A 19,101-nucleotide genomic window follows, 5' to 3' on the forward strand; every position below is an offset into this window, starting at 1 on the left:
TGGCTCTTAATGTACCACCCTTATGACCGACATTAAAGTACAGTAGTATAGGCCTGTTTAACAACATATAGTTTATATGAGGCAATTTTATTTCTTATATAAATGTTATCTATTTTAACTGTCATAAACAGGATGTGACAAGTTATAATAATAACAATTGTACTGCACTAAAACATTCACAGCAGGTGGGAAATCTGGTCTTTAAGTGGTGACGTATGAACAAACTACTCTGTGTTTATTAAGGCTGTTGTGTTTTTTTAATGCTTTGTATCTTGTTCTAGTTAATCTAAACAAGAAAATAAAAAAGGCATTGATCACTGTCACCCTCTCTCGGTTTTTATTACCACTTTTCATTTTAAAACTCAGTTTTTCAAACATTACGATGTAACTACAGCCCAGCCCATGCAGCAGTAAGTTAATGACTAACCTCATATTGTGGATGGATCTCAGTTGTTCTCCTGACTGAAGTTTGGTCCGTTTACAGCATCCTGCGATTGCATTTATCCCTAAGCCTTGGGAACCCTCACGTTAACGTTTACTGAGTGGAAAAGTTAGTGTTCATCCTCCAGCTTCACTGTGTTTATGTTATGCTAACATAGCTGTGTAGCTAGCCACCACATTGCACATCATTATATACCAGCTAGCCCAACTCCAGTAACCCTACAAACGTCACTGCTGTTTAGTTTTCCGTCTTAATTTATGTTGGAAGTGATAGCAGAGCTGTACATTTTAATTTTTCATAAAAAAAAAAGTTCCCTCAGTCCGAACATGGTATATTATTTAATCTGGAGACTTCCCGCGTACCACTAGAAGGAGCCCAAGTACCACCAGTGGTACGCGTACCACAGTTTGTGAACCACTGGAGTAGTAATAAAGGATAATAAAGGATAATGAATAAAAACAATCATCAGCAACTATTTAGAGGTCTGTGGATTGCAAAGATAAGGCTTAAGAGAAAAACCTTTGTTATCAGGATCTGAACCTCCTCGCCTTTCCCAGCAGGCAAAAAATAATAATTAGATTAATTTTTCACAATTATGCAAAATATAATATCTGTAGGACAAAAGGGTAAAATATTAGCTTTGTTCTTTTTATGTACCCCCATCTTACACATGCGCTTGTTCCTGCTGCTGACTGCGGGTGTGCACCACAGATCACATTTAGGAGGAGGATAAGCCCCTCACAGAGAGTGAAGAGTGAGCCCATTACAGACATCGCTGTGTAGAGTAAGGATGCCCTCAAACTCAACTCACACAGAGGCCCCTTACCAGCCAATTAAACTGATGTACAATGTTCATATTTGTGTGTGTGTGCACCCTCACACATGCAAATGCTCTCTAAGAGGCTGTTTTTTTTCCTTTCTTTTTTAAATTTCAAATGTGAATCTGTCGCATGGACAGGACAAGAGGAAGAGAGGAACAACAAGGGAGGCACATAGTGAATGCACACACATAAAGCGAACATGCAAGTGCTCCTAATCTGAATTGCAGATGTTTTTTGTGGCCTCTCTGTCTGCCAGCACCATAATGATGAGCCGTCCTCGTTAGAGACTTTTAGCTGTAATTATCTGGTAATGGCACTTAGCCCATCAACTCCTCCTCTCGCGTGTCCCACTGCAGGCACGGTAGCTCTCTCTTCTCTCTCTCTCACACACACACACACACACACACACACACGCACACGCACACTCACACACACACACACACGCACACGCACACTCACACTCACACACACACACACACACACGCACACACACGCACACGCACACACACACACACACACACACACACGCACACTCACACTCACACACACACACACACTCACATTCACACTCAGACAGAAACACACATACTTGCATGTAGTTAGACAGAGAGACACATGTACACATCCAGCTGGGAGGACATCCATGAACACAGAGATGGAAAAGACAAATACTGAGAGCTGCACAAGCGGTTAATCAGAAATCCACAAATACAATCACAAAAAACACACACACAAATGCACACACGTGCTATGCCATATCCCCGCTCCCCTGTCTGCCCGCATGGCTAATCTGTGCAACTTATTGTCCGGGAGATAATAGAAACTGTCATCCATGAGGCAGAGGGAGGAGGGAGACAGTGGCAGAGGGGCGGCTGTGTGTTCACTGCATTTTTAAACAGAGACAGACTTCATCGCAACAACTTTATGAGGCCAGATGTGGCATATTAAAAGCAAGCTTCCCAAAGCAGAAACACCTTACCACTGCAACAAATGATGCCACGGCGGGAAAGTAGGAAGCAGCAAAAACGCTGATGGAGGTAAAATGAAATGGACCAAGAGAGACCAGGGTGAAAGACGGTGCAAGAGGGAAAGCATGGGGAAGGATATGAGGGGATAAACTGAAGCAAATTGAAAGGGCTGAAAAGCATGATTCTTTACAATTAAGTTTTAATGCGATGGCTGTGAAACACTTCAATTGTTAATCCTGTGAAATTATTCTCACGCAGGAGCACCATAAACCTGCTTCTCAGTGGCAGAAACAATGGAAGACAGGATGATAATTAGAGGAGAAGAAATAAGGGAGCTGAGCAAGAGCAGGCAGTAACGTAGAATAATCAAAAGAGAGTTACTAGTGAAATGTAAGCACACAGATCCAGCAGTGTGTCACTATGTTTCCAAGTGTGTGATCTGAAAATAAAAGAGCAGATTAGTTGGTCTTTGGTTGGAAAGAGGCAATCAGATTAGCAGCCTGGGTCTTGTTGTGTTCCTGCCATCTGTGCCAGATGCTGCTGTTGAGTCAAAACCTTAGCCAAAGTATGCACAGGGTACCTTTTGGGGTCAGACATTAGCAGAGTGCCAGTAGGGGCAGCAAAGCATACAGCCTGCCTAAAGAAATAATGGCTAACTTAAGCTCATAAACATGCTTTTTCTTGCTGTCATACTTATACAGGTTGTTTTGTCTGTCCAAAGAAAGCAGGTCCAGGGTTTTAAAGATGTTTCTGGGATTTTAATTCGTGAAGCCTTTGAAGACTTGTTGTTGTTGTGAACCCTCTTTATTTGCACTTCTTCACTGAGTCTTCTCTTCATTGCAGATATAGATAATGCTATGACTAACTGCTGGAGAGAAAAAGGATTTCTTTGCATCTTCCATGGCTGTCTAGGTCTTTATGCCAAGGTGTGCGTTTCATTTTGTCGCGTATGTGCTCATTCAGACACTCCAAATGTTTCCACTGTCTCTCTGATGTTTTGTTTTTGCAGTATATCTTTGTCATTTACATTAACAGGTCCTTTGACTGCCTCATATGGTTTAACAGCTGCAGTTTCAAATCTGGAATTGACTCCACAATCAGATTCAGTGTATTTGTCTGCAATAATTCATAAACAGTCACTAAGTGGGGCACTCCCGTTCATAAAAGCATCTTTTGACTGAACTGTCCTCAGTGTGGAAACATGGCTGTAATTCCTCACCAGTTAGCAATGAAATTAAGGTGGAACATTTAAAAAATATCGTCATTGTTTCATTTTAAATGTACTGTGCAGGCACACAGAGTACTAGCACAACTACATAATGATTTGATGTTAAAGAATTCAGTTTGAAAAGATACTTCAGGAAATCTGTACCTAAAATTTTGCCAAAATTTCAGACAAAACAGTTTTCCAGAGAGAGCGAGGGAGGTTAGACATTGAGGTCAGCTGTGCTACTTCATTTTCATAAGTACAGGTGTCACTCCAGGCACCCCAAATATTTTATTCATTTTAAGTGACAGGTGGAGAGAGGAGATTTTTGCACTCAGACACCTGGATGCCCTACTAACTCCGAATGGTAGCTAATAGAGTCCGACATGAGCTCCATTTAGCAGAGGAGAGGGAAATAGTTGAAGAGAGAGAGAGGGAAAATGAGAGCGGTAGCTTGCAGGTGTGGAGTGAGGCTGGATTGCCACCACAGCGCTGTGAAAATCGACTGCTCGAGGGATTCTAGCAGGTCAAACAGAGAAAATTAATATGTTCTTTAGTAGTGTGGATAGTGTTGAAAAATCTGGATTTTCTACCTCTTTCCACCATGAAAGTAGACGGACTGCTTTTAGGTGGATGAATATAAAAGGTTTAAATTTCCCACATGCATTAATGTGTCAATTTGTGACAGACTGGCTAATTGTTTGAGGCTTCTTCCCACTTTCTGGCCCTTACTGGAATCAGCGCCAATCCCCAGGGGACCACAGAAAGCTTTAGCTGTGTAATGATTGTTTTATCTTAGCAATGCGCCTCTGGAATTTTATATAATAAAATAAAGGCCTTAGAGACACCAGGTGCATTAGTAACAAAAAGATCAATGGAAAAATCCTGTTTGTGTTCCTGGATCAGTTTTGCGTGGCCTCTTCTCTCTTTATTTAAGAGTGTGAGAATTTTGAGATAAACTAATGAGAAGCTAAGACAGCGCCCACTCCAGCAAGGGGAGTAATCACAAAACCCAAAGAAGGGAAAGCAGGAAAGTCATAATGTTACTGTTTCCTGCCAAATTGATATCTAGCCATGGAAAGTCTCAGCATGTTGTGGTTTTCAAGGTGGCGGTCAACAATCCTGACTAATGTTATGCCAAGGACACTTGTTTTTAAATCAAAGTCTTCTCGAGGCCAAGAGCTGATTTAAAACACACATTTCAAACACAGGTTGAATCCTCAATGAAGAGCAACAGCAACGCCGGAACAACTCTTAGGCCAAATAGTGCCAACTCTTTTTGCTGGCTCATCCATCAAACTCCGAGTGAAATGTCACTCCACAAATGTCTCCATAGACTAGAAAAGTCCCCTATCTCCTTTCCTTCCCCCCATTACACAGTCAAGTCCATTTTACCCGATCATTCCTGCTAACCTTTAGAAAAACTTGTCTTTTTCTTTTCTCTGTGAGCCCGACAACATGGACAAAGAGCAAGTATCTCCAGTGTCCATGTATCATATATATTTTAGCACATAGAAAAGAAAGGAGAAAAAAGATGTTTGGAGGTTTTAACACCCTTTAGGACACACAAAACCCCTTCTTTCAAGCTTATTTCATTTCGTTTTATTTTAGGTGGCCATAGGCAATACTATTTATCTCTAAACATTCCTTTTTGCTAAAGCATATAGTGCTGGATCAGGAGACTGAATCCTCTCTTAGTTATGCTGCAATAGGTGTAGACTGCCGGGGGGATTCCCATGATGCACTGAGTGTTTCTTCTTCATTCACCTTTCTCACTCACTATGTGTTAACAGACCACTCTGCATTGAATCATACTTGTTATGAATCTCTGTCTCTCTTCCACAGCATGTCTTTATCCTGTCTTCCTTCTCTCACCCCATCAGGTCACAGCAGATGGCCCCGCCCCTCCCTGAGCCTGGTTCTGCCGGAGGTTTCTTCCTATTAAAAGGGAATTTTTCCTTCCCACTGTCGCCAAAGTGCTTGCTCATAGGGGGTCATATGATTGTTGGGGTTTTCTCTGTATGTATTATTGTAGGGTCTACCTTACAATATAAAGCGCCTTGAGGCGACTGTTGTTGTGATTTGGTGCTGTATAAATGATATTGAATTAATCACTAACTCATACCTATGCTGGAAGTGAAGTGGTCTTTGATATCAAAGGCATGGCAGGTCCACATCCTGATGGGAGTGCTGGTTAGACAACAAAAGAAGTGAAGTGAAAGAGCATGGAATTCATTTCTCAAATGAGTTTTCAAAGTAAATATATCAAATGCAAAGCATCTGCACTGAGTGAACTCAATGCCCTAAAAGAAAACGCCAAAAACACAAAACGTCTCATTGCTTTTGGCTCAGTTTGAGACAACATGTTTTGACCATAAAGGTCTGCACATAATCGTTGATCACAGCGCATTATTTTCTGTTCTGGACAATAAAATTTAATAGAAGTCATAAAAGCACACCCTGAGGACACTGATGTAAACCCTTTCTAAAGAATCTGCTTATTTAGCTCAGAATTGCATTCAATTTTATTCAATTCAGTCGACCAAATTTCTGTCTTTGACTTATACAACTCCTGGTGTACACTGTACACTCTTTATGTGAATGAAGAATAAATGTTACTTAGCACAGTTAAAAAAAACCTCACTACTCAGTTTTCCTGAACAAGCTGGCAGGAGCCAGAAACACATTTTGGGTGGGCGGGTTGGGGAGTTCTGCCATGACTCAAAGCTGTAACTTCTTTACTACACCCGTACTGTATAATCAACAGAGTACATCCAAATGACCTGTGTATGTGAATTCACTGTAGTGTCTGTCTATATACTCTCGCAGTCCTACTATACCTGGTGGTTAGAAAAACATCTTTGATTATAAGCACTTAAATTTTCTGGCAAGTGCTGTTTTTGCAGAAAGATGATTTATTGTCCTAAAACCACAGGGTCATTTTAAAATTTGTTTCAGTTGCTTTGTTGTTATTGAAATTAAAAACAGGTGCACTAGAGGGGCAACAATGAGACAACCCCCAAAACAGGAATTGTTTTACAGGTGGAGGTCACTGAGATTTTGTCCCCAATCATTGTTTCTGGCTGTTTTTTCACAAGTTTTGCATTTGGCTATGGTCACTGTCTCTGTTGGGAGGATGAGGCAATATCTGAACCCTGCTGAGGTTGCACACGTAGTCCGACTCCCAACATAGTCTCAAGAGCATGGAGGAGATTCCAGGAGACAGACAGTTACTCTAGGAGAGCTGGAACAGGCTTCAGAAGATCCTTAACCCCTTAGCAGGAGCGGTATTTGGACCTTTGTTCAAGGAGGAACAAAATGAGCACTACTAGTGTGACAAAATGACCTCCAGCAGGTCACTGGTGTGAAAAAAAAAAGTTTTAGGAGGCCCTGTGCAGAATTGTCAGGTCTACCACTGACGCCCTGTACTATTCAAACACTACTCTGTTCCAATTGATTCCTCCTGTACAACAATACCTGTCCCCGTGTGGCGAGAGCATGCATGCAGTTACTGCAGGAAGGGTATTAATACCACTGACTGGGATGTTTCGATCCATCCAACATTGCCAGGTTGCACTGCGGACTATCCAAGAGGTTGGCGATACCCTGGTCACGATCTGGGAGGAGATCCTCCAGGACACCAGCATTGTCAGGCATGCATACAAGCATGTGAGGGCCAAAAAACCCACAAAAACCAAAAAAGAATCACCTGGGATGCCATTAAACCATGTGGCATCCTTTGATTCCTAACACATTACGCAGTTCACGTCAGTATAGACATCCAGCATGATCTGATGTGTTTCTAAGTGTTCCTTTATTTACTTTTTGGAGCTGCACATTAATCCTCAGTAAAGTTTTCTAATCCTAGAGTCAAGATGTTTTAAGACATTTACTTTTGAATGAGTGAATGTGAGTGCGAATGGTTGCCTGTCTCTGTGTGTTAGCCCTGCGACAGACCGGCGACCTGTCCAGGGAGTACTCCGCCTCTCGCCCTATGACAGCTGGGATAAGCTCCAGCGCCCCCCGCGATCCTGAAAAGGATAAGCGGAAGCGAATGGATGGATGGATGAAACTAGTGTTAGGAAAAGTTGCAAAGAAGAGTGAGAGTAATAAATTTGATTAATACATTATGCTGCAACCTACAGTAGCTTTCACAGCCTGCACAAGTTGTCAGCCCATACAGAAAGACAAAGAAACGAAGAAACAAATACAAATGAAAACAGTATTCACACTAAAGGGTTGGACAGTTTTTATAAATTTAATATATCAATATATAGAGATATTTATCAACAGCTTGATTTCATAGAAACGTGAGTGAGACCATTTTGGCATACAGTACAGATATTCAATGTAAGTACAGAAGTTGCTAAGTTGTCAACACTCCCCCCCCCTCAACAACCCGCCCCAGTTAACCACCCAGCCCCCCCCCCCCCCCCCCACCCCCACCCCCTCCCTCCCTCAAACAGACACAGAAGACAGAAAAACAGAGTAGAAGTGTACAGGAGCACAAAACAAGGCACCAATAAATTAAAATGATTCCTCCTCCTTCCCCCCCCCCCCCATCCCCACTTTAAAAAACCCCAAAATAACCCCCCCCCCCCCCCAAAAAAAACCAAACTAACAAAAGATGAATTAAATTTAAACAGAATTAAATACAGTGGAAACTCTAAAAATCCGCATTGCTGTTAAAAAGCAGGAAAGTAAAACAGAAACGAACAAATGGAAGTGAAAGTAATACAGGAACACTTTGGCAGATTATTAAATTTTAGTTACAATCAAGTAGTAAAGAAATCCAGTGCTCGTGTGTACAAATAAATTCATACATCGTCTACACTCCTTTTACCCCAGAAGTTTATGTACATCTTTTTTCTCCGTTTTTTTGCCGCTGTTGTTGTTTTTACAGATACATTTAAAACATTATCAAAAGATTTCTGCAGTATGAAAACGTATTATTTACAAGTCAGGATTCAAAACCACTGGACTGTACCACTCACTGGACACCCCCCTTGAGCCCCAACCCCACCACACTTTTATTTCCTCCCTTACAAAGAACGTTATTTCTTTACACAGTGCAGAAGGCTTTTTGAAAAGTTTTGTGCAACAAACAGCATAAAGAAAAAATGCCTGTCTTATGGCTGAGGAATGGTTAGAGGCCCGAATGTTTTTTTTTTCCTTTTCTTTTTCTTTTTTTTAATCTTTCCTTGCAGACAAAGACATATCAGCAAGATTTCTGAGAAAATGTAGGTGGACAGTTTTGCAAAAAAAAAAAAAAAAAAAATCTGGAGCCTTAGATTTTCTTTCAATTTCTTCATCTTGTTTGACTGTGGAAGGACCATAAAAACGTATCAAAACATTCCCCCTGTACATATCATCATCATCATCATCATCATCCCGAGCCATGAAAAGATTTACACAAAGATCACCTTCTTTCCCGAAAGCCTTCATTTTACACAGAGTGCTCGAAAAATCTAGGCAACTGAACGCTGCCCCTTCAAGTAATCAAACATCAAGTAGATTACACATGAAACTAGAAATAGTCTGGTGAGGAGATAGAGAGGGAGAGACAGAGAAAGGAGGAGAGCAACAACTACAACTCACTTACACAGTCCAAAAAAAACCTCCCCACATAACAAAAAGAGGAGTCAGTGTATCGAGGAAAGTCACTGGGTCAACAAAAGCTAAGTGCCATCCAAGTAGAGTCACTGAGGGTTCCTTCCACAGTCCAAAACTGTAGCTCAAGGGGGAGGCCGCTTCTCCAAGCTGAGTGTGATTGTTCACCGGTTTGCTGGTTCACATTTTTCTTTCTATCTCTGGGGACTTCCTTATTATTTTTGTTGTTGTTTCAGGTTATTTCCTCCAGTGTTTTCTTTTTCTTTAATTCTTCCACTGTGTGCCTGTCTACCCAAAGACTGAGAGCCCTTGCCAAAGGAAAGATGTTCATGGGTGAGATGAAGATGAGAGGGTTGCAAGCGAATGAGAGTGCACAGAAACAACAGCGTGGACTTTGCCCTCGAAGCTAAAATTCAACAGTGCGACAGCCAAAGAAACACTTTAAAACTCAGTTGGAATTACATTTGATACAGTGCTCGAGGAGATGAAGCGGTGGAGCGATGTGAGAAGAGCATTGTGGTTAAAGCAACGTAAGGTCTCCGCTCAGAAAAGGAAAAGACAAGCAACAGTACGATAAAATGGAGAGCACAGATCAGGAAGACTGTATCGGGGTTATCAGGACTGTTAGTATTTACTATTTACGCTGATAACAAGCAACAACTTCCTCCCTCGATTTAGTAACAATTTGCACAGTTTATGCACTTAAGATGTCCATTAGGATTGTTCTGAATATTTGTTTTCTCAATCAGTGAACGAGTTAAATAGAGTTAAATATCAAGGAGTTAAATATTATAAATATGCCTATACATATGCTTTTGCTGGTGTAAACAGTATGCATTCTACATAAAATAACAACTTATATTCATTTCAATCCTGTCACCTAGAAACTACACTGAAGCAAAACACAGTCTCTAGCAACACATTTTATATGTAGTAGCTGTAGGCGTCTATACATATAAAGGGACCATATTAGTCCTTTTATATAGTTCTGATATGATATATGTAAATATTAGCTCTGGTTTCTATTTGGACTGTAGGTGAGAGCTGTTTGAGCAGCAGTCAACTAAAAGCTCTAAAACAGAAAGGAAAATAGCTCTTCTGTTGTTTTGTATGCCATCTGTTCACCTTGAACATCTGATTGCCAATTCTAGTATATAACCATAATGTATTCTCCTTCAAAGACAAACAAAACAAAAAGACAAAACAACCTAGCATCTACAAGCGTCTGAACGATATAGAATTCTTAATTCTTAAAACCAATAGTCAAAATTGCTGATTTAAATTTGATAAACTCATATCAGCTGATATGTAGTTGTTTACTCATTTACACACTGCCTGATGTTGTTTGGATCTGCTGCTTGTTGCGTGTGTGGCAGTACCGCCAACAGGGAAGTTGCGACGCGCCCTCTAGTGGACAAACTATGCAACATCAACCAATAAAATCGGCCTTTCAGATAACATTTTAGTATTAAGTACCATATAAATGTCATTTCTAGGTGACAGCATTGATTCTGTGTTAAAAGTAAAATAGCAAAGCGTTCACTTCACCAGAACAAATGTACCCTGTTTTCTTCCTTCAACAAAAGGTAGTGAGTTCCAGTAACTCAGAAATCCATACAACACAACAATGCCAAGACCAACTCATTTAATTAACTCATTTTTCTCAAAGATTTCAAGTTTACTAGCAAGACATTTTTAGACGTACATCAACATTTTCAATTCAGTAAACACAGTCTACAAGGAAAAAGTTCATTTTAGTGCAGTATATTTCCCCATTAATTGTTAAAGAACTCACAGTATCGTTTATAATGTTGCACTTTGTTCTCTAAAGCAGCGATTACTAGATCAACACTGAACTAAAAAACAAATAGTGACCCAGTGCACTCTAAGCTTATCTGACCTAGAGGAAAAAAGCTGTTATAGCCGACATCACACCAGTGGTTAGTCCCTTAATAGTCTTGTAAATATGGAACAACAGTGAAGCAGATGTCTAGAGAGCCTATGGTCACAGTAAGCCCTCCATTGCCACTACAATTACTACCTTGAATAGTTACAGACAAAGAACTGTTCCGGACTTCTTTCAATGTCCTTCAGAATAGACGAATGTTCTTGAGGTGACCACACAGTGGACCAGCCAATCTGTCTTCACACTGTAGCCATAATAAGTTTCCTACACCTCAATAAATAAGCAATTTATTCTCCTACCTGCACCCCCCACCTCCAGCATGGAACTCGATTAGACCTGAAGCAAACATGGACATGAAGGAAAGTGTTGGCACGCAGAGCTGACTCAGCTCAGGGAGCTGTGATTTATTTAATCTTAAATTCACAAAGATAGCTTACATCCAGATTTTTCCATCACTACCTAATCTCTCCTTTGGGAACTGGATCCTATACGCATGAAAACTGCAGTGGCTAATCTACATCATTGTTTTCAGTGTTTAGTCAAATCTGTTCAATATATGTCAATTCTTAAAGGCCTAAAAAGCAGTCACTGGTGGAAACTAACAAACCAGTCTAACGTCATGCTGAGTGGAGTCCCAATCTTCCCCACTGTGCAGTGCATTACATTTTTCTTCATCTGTACAAGGTGAAGATGAAGGGAGATGGCCTCCCCCTTGCGCTCGATCCTCCTCCGTTAGATGGATGTAGGGGGAGCGCGCTGCTGGAGAGGACTACGATTTACCTGTCTAGCTTGCTATTTGTCACACACAGTTCACACAACTGTGCTTCATAAACTGAGAGGAGAGAGTGCCATCCTTTCGAGGGAGGCGAGAGGAGCGACTGTCAGAATACGGCGATGCCAACACTGGCAGAAATCCGGGAAAACAAACGACCCACCGTTCATCTTCCAAGTACAAACCTGCTCACATATGGCGGCGTATAAATTCTGGCAGTCAAGCCCTACACCACCTTTCATCTTTGTTTTCCTTGCCTTTCTGTTCCTCCCTCGTGGTTATCGGAGCTTCTACGCTGAAGCTAAGCCTTCCAAGAAATAGTGAAATCCATGAATAATAACCGTCATTAATCAACTGTTGCATGAATACATAATCTGAGACCGTACTGAGTCTAGGATGGAAGACTTTAACATTTGCATTGGGAACTTGTGTGTGTGTGTGTGTTATTTAGTCATATTGGATTTACTAGTCCAATATGTAGGATCTTACATGCAGCATTGATCAGATTCATTAGGCAAGAATGGAAGACGAGTGTTTCATGTATTTATAGTTTAGACCATCCAAAACTGCCTTACAGAGTATATAATGTGTTTTAACTGTGCTTAAAACTGTCAAATTTTCAATTAGGACACTAAACGATGTCCTGAATAAGAACGCTGGCAATTTGCCTCGACTACTTGTAACAGTTCTGCTATTCTAGTGATTCCCTATTCCAGCACAAGATGAGCAATTATTACAATATTCATTGGCATGAATCGCAACTGATTCAATAGGCTGGAAGCTGGTTCGAAGCAAGCCAAGGAAGATCAGGTCCCATTTTTCAAATCAGCGCTCAGCTCAGTCGGCCTCGGTGTGTTACTCATCTGCGCACCGCACAGAGACGGTGACAAGACATAAGAAATACAGCATCACATCCAGAAAACACACAGCTGCATTGTTAAAAAGGGGGAGTAAAGGTAGCCCCCCACCCCACCTCATCCCAAAAAACAAACAAACAAAAAACTCCAGCTGGGACTGATGTTTAAGGGGTCACTCAAAGTCAAACACCTCTGTGTTTTCTTGCTGTGATGAGCTTGTCATCTCACTCTTCATTTCCTCCAGGATTCCCATACAGCAAGTGCAGCATGCACTTACATGTTTTTAAATCCGATCACTAAACAACTATTTAACATCCAATTCCCTGCATCAATTCAAAAGAATATGTTCTCGCTGCTAGAATATTGACGCTGGCAGATGCAAATGAAGACTCAGAAACACATGTGGGATTCTTGCTACTCAGTGCAAACAGGAAAACAATCCCAAGTTCATTATTGACTGTATGTACACCTCTGATGGCAGAGGCCAGGGGATTACCCATAATCCTTTGCCTTTTCTACCCTGCTGCTTTCAGCCTTGAGGCACTACCCTCTGGTAGCACAAACCCTCCAATTGCAAAGGGAAAAAAAAAAGAAAGAAAAAAGTCTCCTTTATCCCCAAAATCACCTCTAAATGTACGACGACCCCATCAGTTTTCCTCTCCTTGGCTATATTTAGCTTTACAGTAAGTGAAAGGGCAAATTTGAGGGACTAGGTGTGAAAAAGGATGACACCCCCCTGCAACAAACCCCTTCAAAAAGGTCTCTTTACATGACAATGAAGAAATACAGCGTCCTTGCTTGCCACTGTACTGCACCATCCTTCCAAACTTGTCTTTCGTGCTGTGCACTGAGAGGTGCTGGTCACATATTTACAACAGCAAACGCAACAGAAATAAATACAGTGAAAGCACGAGGAATTTAAAATGATGCACGCCGCCTTCTCCTGCTTGCACGGCAGCCAGAAATCCTTTTATTTACAAAGTGCACTGAGACAGCTGAATGAGGTTAGTATGGACAATATCATCATCAAGCAGCATTTTGAGTAGCACTGGTGCTAACAAGAGGCAGAGAGAAGAGAGGAGTGGAGCAGAGGCTACTAAACTAATAGTAGTAGTAGTAGCTAATAATGGTAGTAGTGTTACTCCAGTGGAGACGGTAGGAGATGGAGGTGGGCTTTAACAGGTGTACATGTCATCCCTGCTCTTTAAAAACAGGGAGGCAAAATGAGGTCTCCTTTTCTTTTCTCCTCTGCGTTGTACTGGCCTCATTGTAGTGGTCTAGAGGCTGTGGTGAGAGGAGGGGGCCAGTATGGGAGCGCAGGGGTGCAGGCTGCATCCCCCTCCTCCCTCAGGGATAGCCATCATCCTCCAGACTGAGTGCCACGCGCTGCAAACAGCAGATAAAAAGACCGTTACCACAACAGGCTGGTTAAGGAGAAGGAAGTGAGATAGAACAGCGGGGAATGAAAATAGAGAAGCTCAGTGGAAAAAGAGGAGAAAGGGAGACAAGATTCCAGTCTAGGTGGAACCCAGAAGAAAAATGGCAGCTTTGTTATGTGATGCCCTCTCACTATTCTGCCTCCTCTCCCCAACCTTCGTCTTCGTTTCTTTCCAATTCAGCCCCCCCCAACGTGTTGTTTGTCCCCTCCTTCCCTGGCTGCTCGTAGCGAGGAATGCAGGCTGCCTGCCTACGGTTGCGAAAGTCTGGCCCACATAATGCAAGCCTGATTTCTCTGGCTGCCCGAGCTGCCACACTGAGACAAAGGGCAAGAAAAAGTTAGGACGAGAAAAGAAGAGGAAGAAAACCACTAAAGAGATAAAAGGCAATACATAAGATTTGTACAAATGTTTGTAATAAAACTGGGAAAACGAGAGAGAAGGAGTAAAGCCCCCTCTCTCGTTCCGCGAGGGTAGGTTGTTACTTCGACCTTGAATCTTAATATGACTCAGTCGTGCACCTGTTTCAGTGTCTGTCTGAGCGTGCTTCCCGCCTGTCATCATGCCAGTGATACCCAGAATTCTTTGCCTTCTTTCTCTCCGGGGTGACACAAAGAAATCTGTGTTACCATGCCAACAGATCAAAGCGCTAGACTCCCGTCTCGCCCTCCCTCCTTTATGCTTTTTGGCTGCCCTTCGCCGCTTGCTCTCTGACACCCAAAACAAGAAGCATATTCGGTAAATGTCATAAACTCCTAATGACGCACAGTCTGGATTTAAGGGCATTTTACTTTACTGCTACGTGTTGCAGCTGCCACTGTATCCAGGGTTTGTAGAAAATGCCGCTTCCAGTGACTTTTAAAACTGCATATACATCAATGGGAAGTCATCAGGGTAATCCTGAAATTGCGTTGCTGAGATTTATGGTTTCTGCAAGATAAATTGTATTTCGAGAGAGTCCTTCATCCTGATTTGTGCTCCTTTTTTCAAATTTTGTGTGACCTCAAAACAAAATCGCATTAGTTCAATGCTATGACGCAACTATCTACTCTACATGTCCAATTTATTTGTGAGCAGTGGCTATAGAGCAGCGACTCTTTCACCTCTCTTTTTTTGCATCTCATCTGCACTAATCATGATTTCTTGGCTGCTGAACCTTTCTGAAGCAAAGGAATAATGCTTTGCCTGTGCACAAGGGTTTTGTCAGGAAATGGGGATCACTCACTTCAACAACCAAAAACACTAACACGATGCACAAATAAATGGGATGGCGGGTCGGCAGCAGGGATGTATCGCATGAATATGGTCGCTGAAGGTGAACGAAATGTGTGTCGAGGGTTTACGTGTACGCGTGACAGGTGTGTTCGGTAATTACTTCAAAAACATAAAGAAATTAAATGATATGTGAACGTGTGCGAGCCTGTTCTTTCTTTCCACCAGGCTGACATGTACAAGAAAACGGGCTTTTCCAAACCCTCGTGCCAACTCCCATTTTACAAATATTTCACACCTCTTCCTTTCCTCCGCAGTACCTCTCACTTAGCGTTCGAGAGCATCGGCGCCCCCGAATACCAGTGAGAGTTGTTGTCTGTGACGCCGCCCCCTAGAGGAAGCGCTATGAATGGCTGACTGTGGCTGCCACTCACTGCTGGGTAGACGTGACCGATGGTCTCGCTCTGACGCCCGATGTGGATTTCGTCGTCGTCATCCTCTGTGGTTTTGCGGTACACTGGGTTGTCGAAGTTCATGCTCTTGGTGTTCTTGCGCCGCCAGTTGCGCCAGACCAGGTATCCACCGGTGCAGAGCAATCCGATGACCACTGTGGCAAGGATAGGGACTGCATGTGTTTAACACACACACAACAACAACACACGGCGGGAGCGTTAACACAGCCCGGGGGACACAGAGCGGCGCTTTAAGCACTCACGCACAAACACACGTTGCACTGTTCACCTGAAGGCTCATTATTTTTCAGTTTTGGTTTTTGAAATGTTGTTTGCATAACAGCTTCTCAAAAATTTTAAAAACAAAACAAAACAAACAACAAAAAAAACATGGAAATATTCGCCTTCTGGAAAACGTCCAGAGGTGCACAAGGAGATGAACCTGAAGGGGAAGCAGTCCACTTTTCTGAAACTGTTAGAAAAACTGGTGGCACTTTATGCATCTGTTTCTATAAATTTAGTGGGCTGAGCTTTTTATGTTTCATCCCCCATATGTCTTCTGTATCTGCATTTTAAAAAATCTAAGCATTTATTAGAGAAACAATGAGCCTTCAAAGAGGAACTAATCATTCATTGCATTATATCCCCCCCTCAGTGTCACGAAACGATCAAAAACATGCACACACAATATGCAACATAAATGTCTGCATGGTACACATGCACATAAACATCATTCCAACACACACACACACACGTGGGCACACTGAACCAAACTGGCATTTTATATTAAATCTGTAACCATTCAAGCCCTGAAGACACTGATTATGACCTTGTTTTTGAATAAAAGCCCCACAAGGTTGCTTAATTGTCATCAGCATATAATCCTGGTGCGCATTGCTCAAAAAACAGAATTTTGGGCAATGATTTATAATTTTGTATTTTATTGCACCGAAAAATTAATATCTGGAGTGTCCGGACGGGGTTATGGGAGGAGAATAAGAAGAGGGTAAGAGGAGGAGAGAAGACGGGGAAAGGGTTGGGATTTGGAGGATTTGAGATAAGCGCCGTCTCTCCTCTTTCATTACCATATCAGCATAACTGCCCTGCAAGGACCTGTGTGTGTGTGTACAGTGCATGCTTTAGAGTTTTTGTATAATGAAAGCGCAAACACCCAAATCAGAGGTAAGTCAAGGAGGTTTGGATATGTGTGCCTGCATTCATAGATGTGTTTTCCTACGCTACAGTACGCCTGTCTAATTGCGACTTTATTAGATAGACACTTGAGATTCCTTCGTGGCTGGGTTGGAAACCCCAGCTCCTCCTTTGTTCTTCTCTAAATGCTCAATGGTTCAAAGGGAAAAAAAACAAAAAAACCCATCAGCTTTCCTCTCATTTAGAAAATTTATCTCCAATGAGCGAGTGGCAAAACAGCCTGTCTTTGGCTAAAACTGATAATCACTGCTGGGCTGCTTCCCCTTACGGAGCTGTGGGTGGGTGTGGTGCATTACTGGGTATGAGCGGAGAGCTGGGGTGCAGAAATCCAGCCCGTGTGGACCTCCAACATTAATGTTTCAAAGCTGCTAAAAAAAAAAGATTTGTGGTGGCAATAAATGGGAGAAGGACAAAAAAAGGATAAAGCGGAAAGGGTTAATAGTCTCCAGGGTTATTTTAATGAGCTGATATTTCAACTATAGAGACTGGAAAGAGAAAAAAAATAGCTTTACAATCTTTTAGCGCTCCCCTGAATTATCAAACTTGTTAATATTAGGGATGAAAGAGATCTCAATTAGTGGCATATGCTGCCACTATAAGGCCATTTGCACATTCAGCTGATTTCCCAGTCACGTTGGGCATGAAAGTATGAAATATTTCCATAAAATTCGATTTTCATTTTAATCGGAGCTAATAGAGTAGATTAACTTTTCTAAGCCGGTTTGATTGAAAGAACTACAATTGCCTTTTTCTGCCTTTGTAGAGGCAGCTTGATGGTTTTCTCTTTATTGCCTAAACAGACAACAGCATTATGTCTGAGGTCATTAGCTTCCTGCTCCAGGCCAAAAACACAATTTCATGGCATTAATCCACTTTTCTCTCCCCTCGTCTCCCGTAAAGCGGTATAACCCACTCTTAGTCCGCTCGGTCACAGAAATAGGTCAGAACATTGGCCTGATTGATACGATCTGATCAGAGCGGTGAACACGAGCAAAATGTACTAACAGCTGGTCGTGTGATGACAAAACCTGAATTGAATTTCACATTTGCTCAAATGTCATTAATAATGACATAATGTGCATATTACAGCGGCCTGGCCGTTTACTGACAGAGGGGCTCACTTCCATGTAATGGCTTTTTCTAGCCATAGGCCACGAGGATGTTGCTGGATAATACCATACCTCAGTACATTTTTTCAATAGATGCGATACAATTTTATGCCTGAATCTCACTATTGAACCAGATATAATGTGTTGAATTGTTATTATTTTAATGAGAATGTTTTAGATTTAATCAGCCAGGTGGAAACGCAAACATCCTAAAACCCAGGCACACGCACACAAACACATAACCTCATACTCACATTAACAACAAAACGCACGCAACATGCAGTTAAGCAGACTTGAAGGAGCGAGGAGGGAGAGGCAGGCAAGCAGAAAGCAAAGACAACACAGTGAGGGAGTCAACAGTACTCACCGATAGGAATGACTATCCCCAGAACAGCTACTGTGATGTTGTTACCTATGAGGTAGTGATCACTCGCAGCTGAGATGAACAGAAAGATGGAAGACAAGAAAAAAAGAGAATCAAACCAAGAAAAAGTTTTGCTTCAAACCCCACCAAGTGCCCTCCTAGAGAGCAAGAGAGATTTCAACACGGGAACATCAAAAGAAAGGCTGGAAAAGGATATGTGCATAATATAAGGGCAGAGAATCCATCTGATTTCAGTTTGGACTGCTGACTTTGTCTTCCCCAGCAGCATGTGTAAATGAAAAAGCCAATGAATCACACAGGGATGGCATAAAAATGCAGTGAGATGCCTTTTAATACACGAAGGAACAAATGCGTTTCCAGAAACCAATGCATCAGAATTTGTATGAATATAAGCAACGAGCACATGATCTCGCATTACTCCATTCTTTTTCTACGAGACGTTTCAAAACTGTGTCACAATGCAATGCAGAAGACATTTATTCTGGACATGCTTTGCATCCTTACTCCCCTTCAGCTCTCATCCCAACAGGTCGGCGGGGGAGCTTTTGACATTAATCTCGCTCCCAACCCTCGTATTAGCAGCAGGCTAGCTGTTAGCCAAAAGTGTGATCAGATGGCTATAATGAAGTCTGGTAAGGAAGATTAACACAAGAGAGCACAGTGCTGGCCCTGCATACTGATTGGCTCATTCGACAAAGTGACTGTTCCAGTT

At 42.0% G+C, this 19,101-nt stretch overlaps 1 protein-coding gene across 4 annotated transcripts in view; it reads right to left on the reverse strand.

Moving 5' to 3' along the window:
- Positions 1-8,616: 8,616 nt before the first annotated feature.
- The window catches only part of lrp8 (low density lipoprotein receptor-related protein 8, apolipoprotein e receptor), a 178,208-nt gene continuing 167,723 nt past the window's right edge, over positions 8,617-19,101 (reverse strand). Inside the window, exons 17-19 of one of the 4 annotated variants that reach the window (XM_086268537.1) lie at positions 18,372-18,440; positions 15,666-15,856; positions 8,617-13,969 (exon numbers count right to left, since the gene is read on the reverse strand). In XM_086268537.1, the coding sequence (XP_086124663.1) occupies positions 13,931-13,969; positions 15,666-15,856; positions 18,372-18,440 (299 nt within the window). In that variant the 3' untranslated portion in view covers positions 8,617-13,930. Of the gene's footprint in view, positions 15,857-18,371; positions 18,441-19,101 lie in introns of all 4 variants that reach the window. The other 3 variants (XM_086268535.1, XM_086268536.1, XM_086268538.1) reach the window with 3 other exon arrangements.

This window comes from Aulonocara sp. 'chitande type north' Nkhata Bay, linkage group LG17 (genome assembly GCF_057382095.1).
Source record: "Aulonocara sp. 'chitande type north' Nkhata Bay isolate Kocher_YH1m ecotype deep benthic linkage group LG17, A_spYH_male_GT1.1, whole genome shotgun sequence".
Taxonomy (NCBI): Eukaryota; Metazoa; Chordata; class Actinopteri; order Cichliformes; family Cichlidae; genus Aulonocara; species Aulonocara sp. 'chitande type north' Nkhata Bay.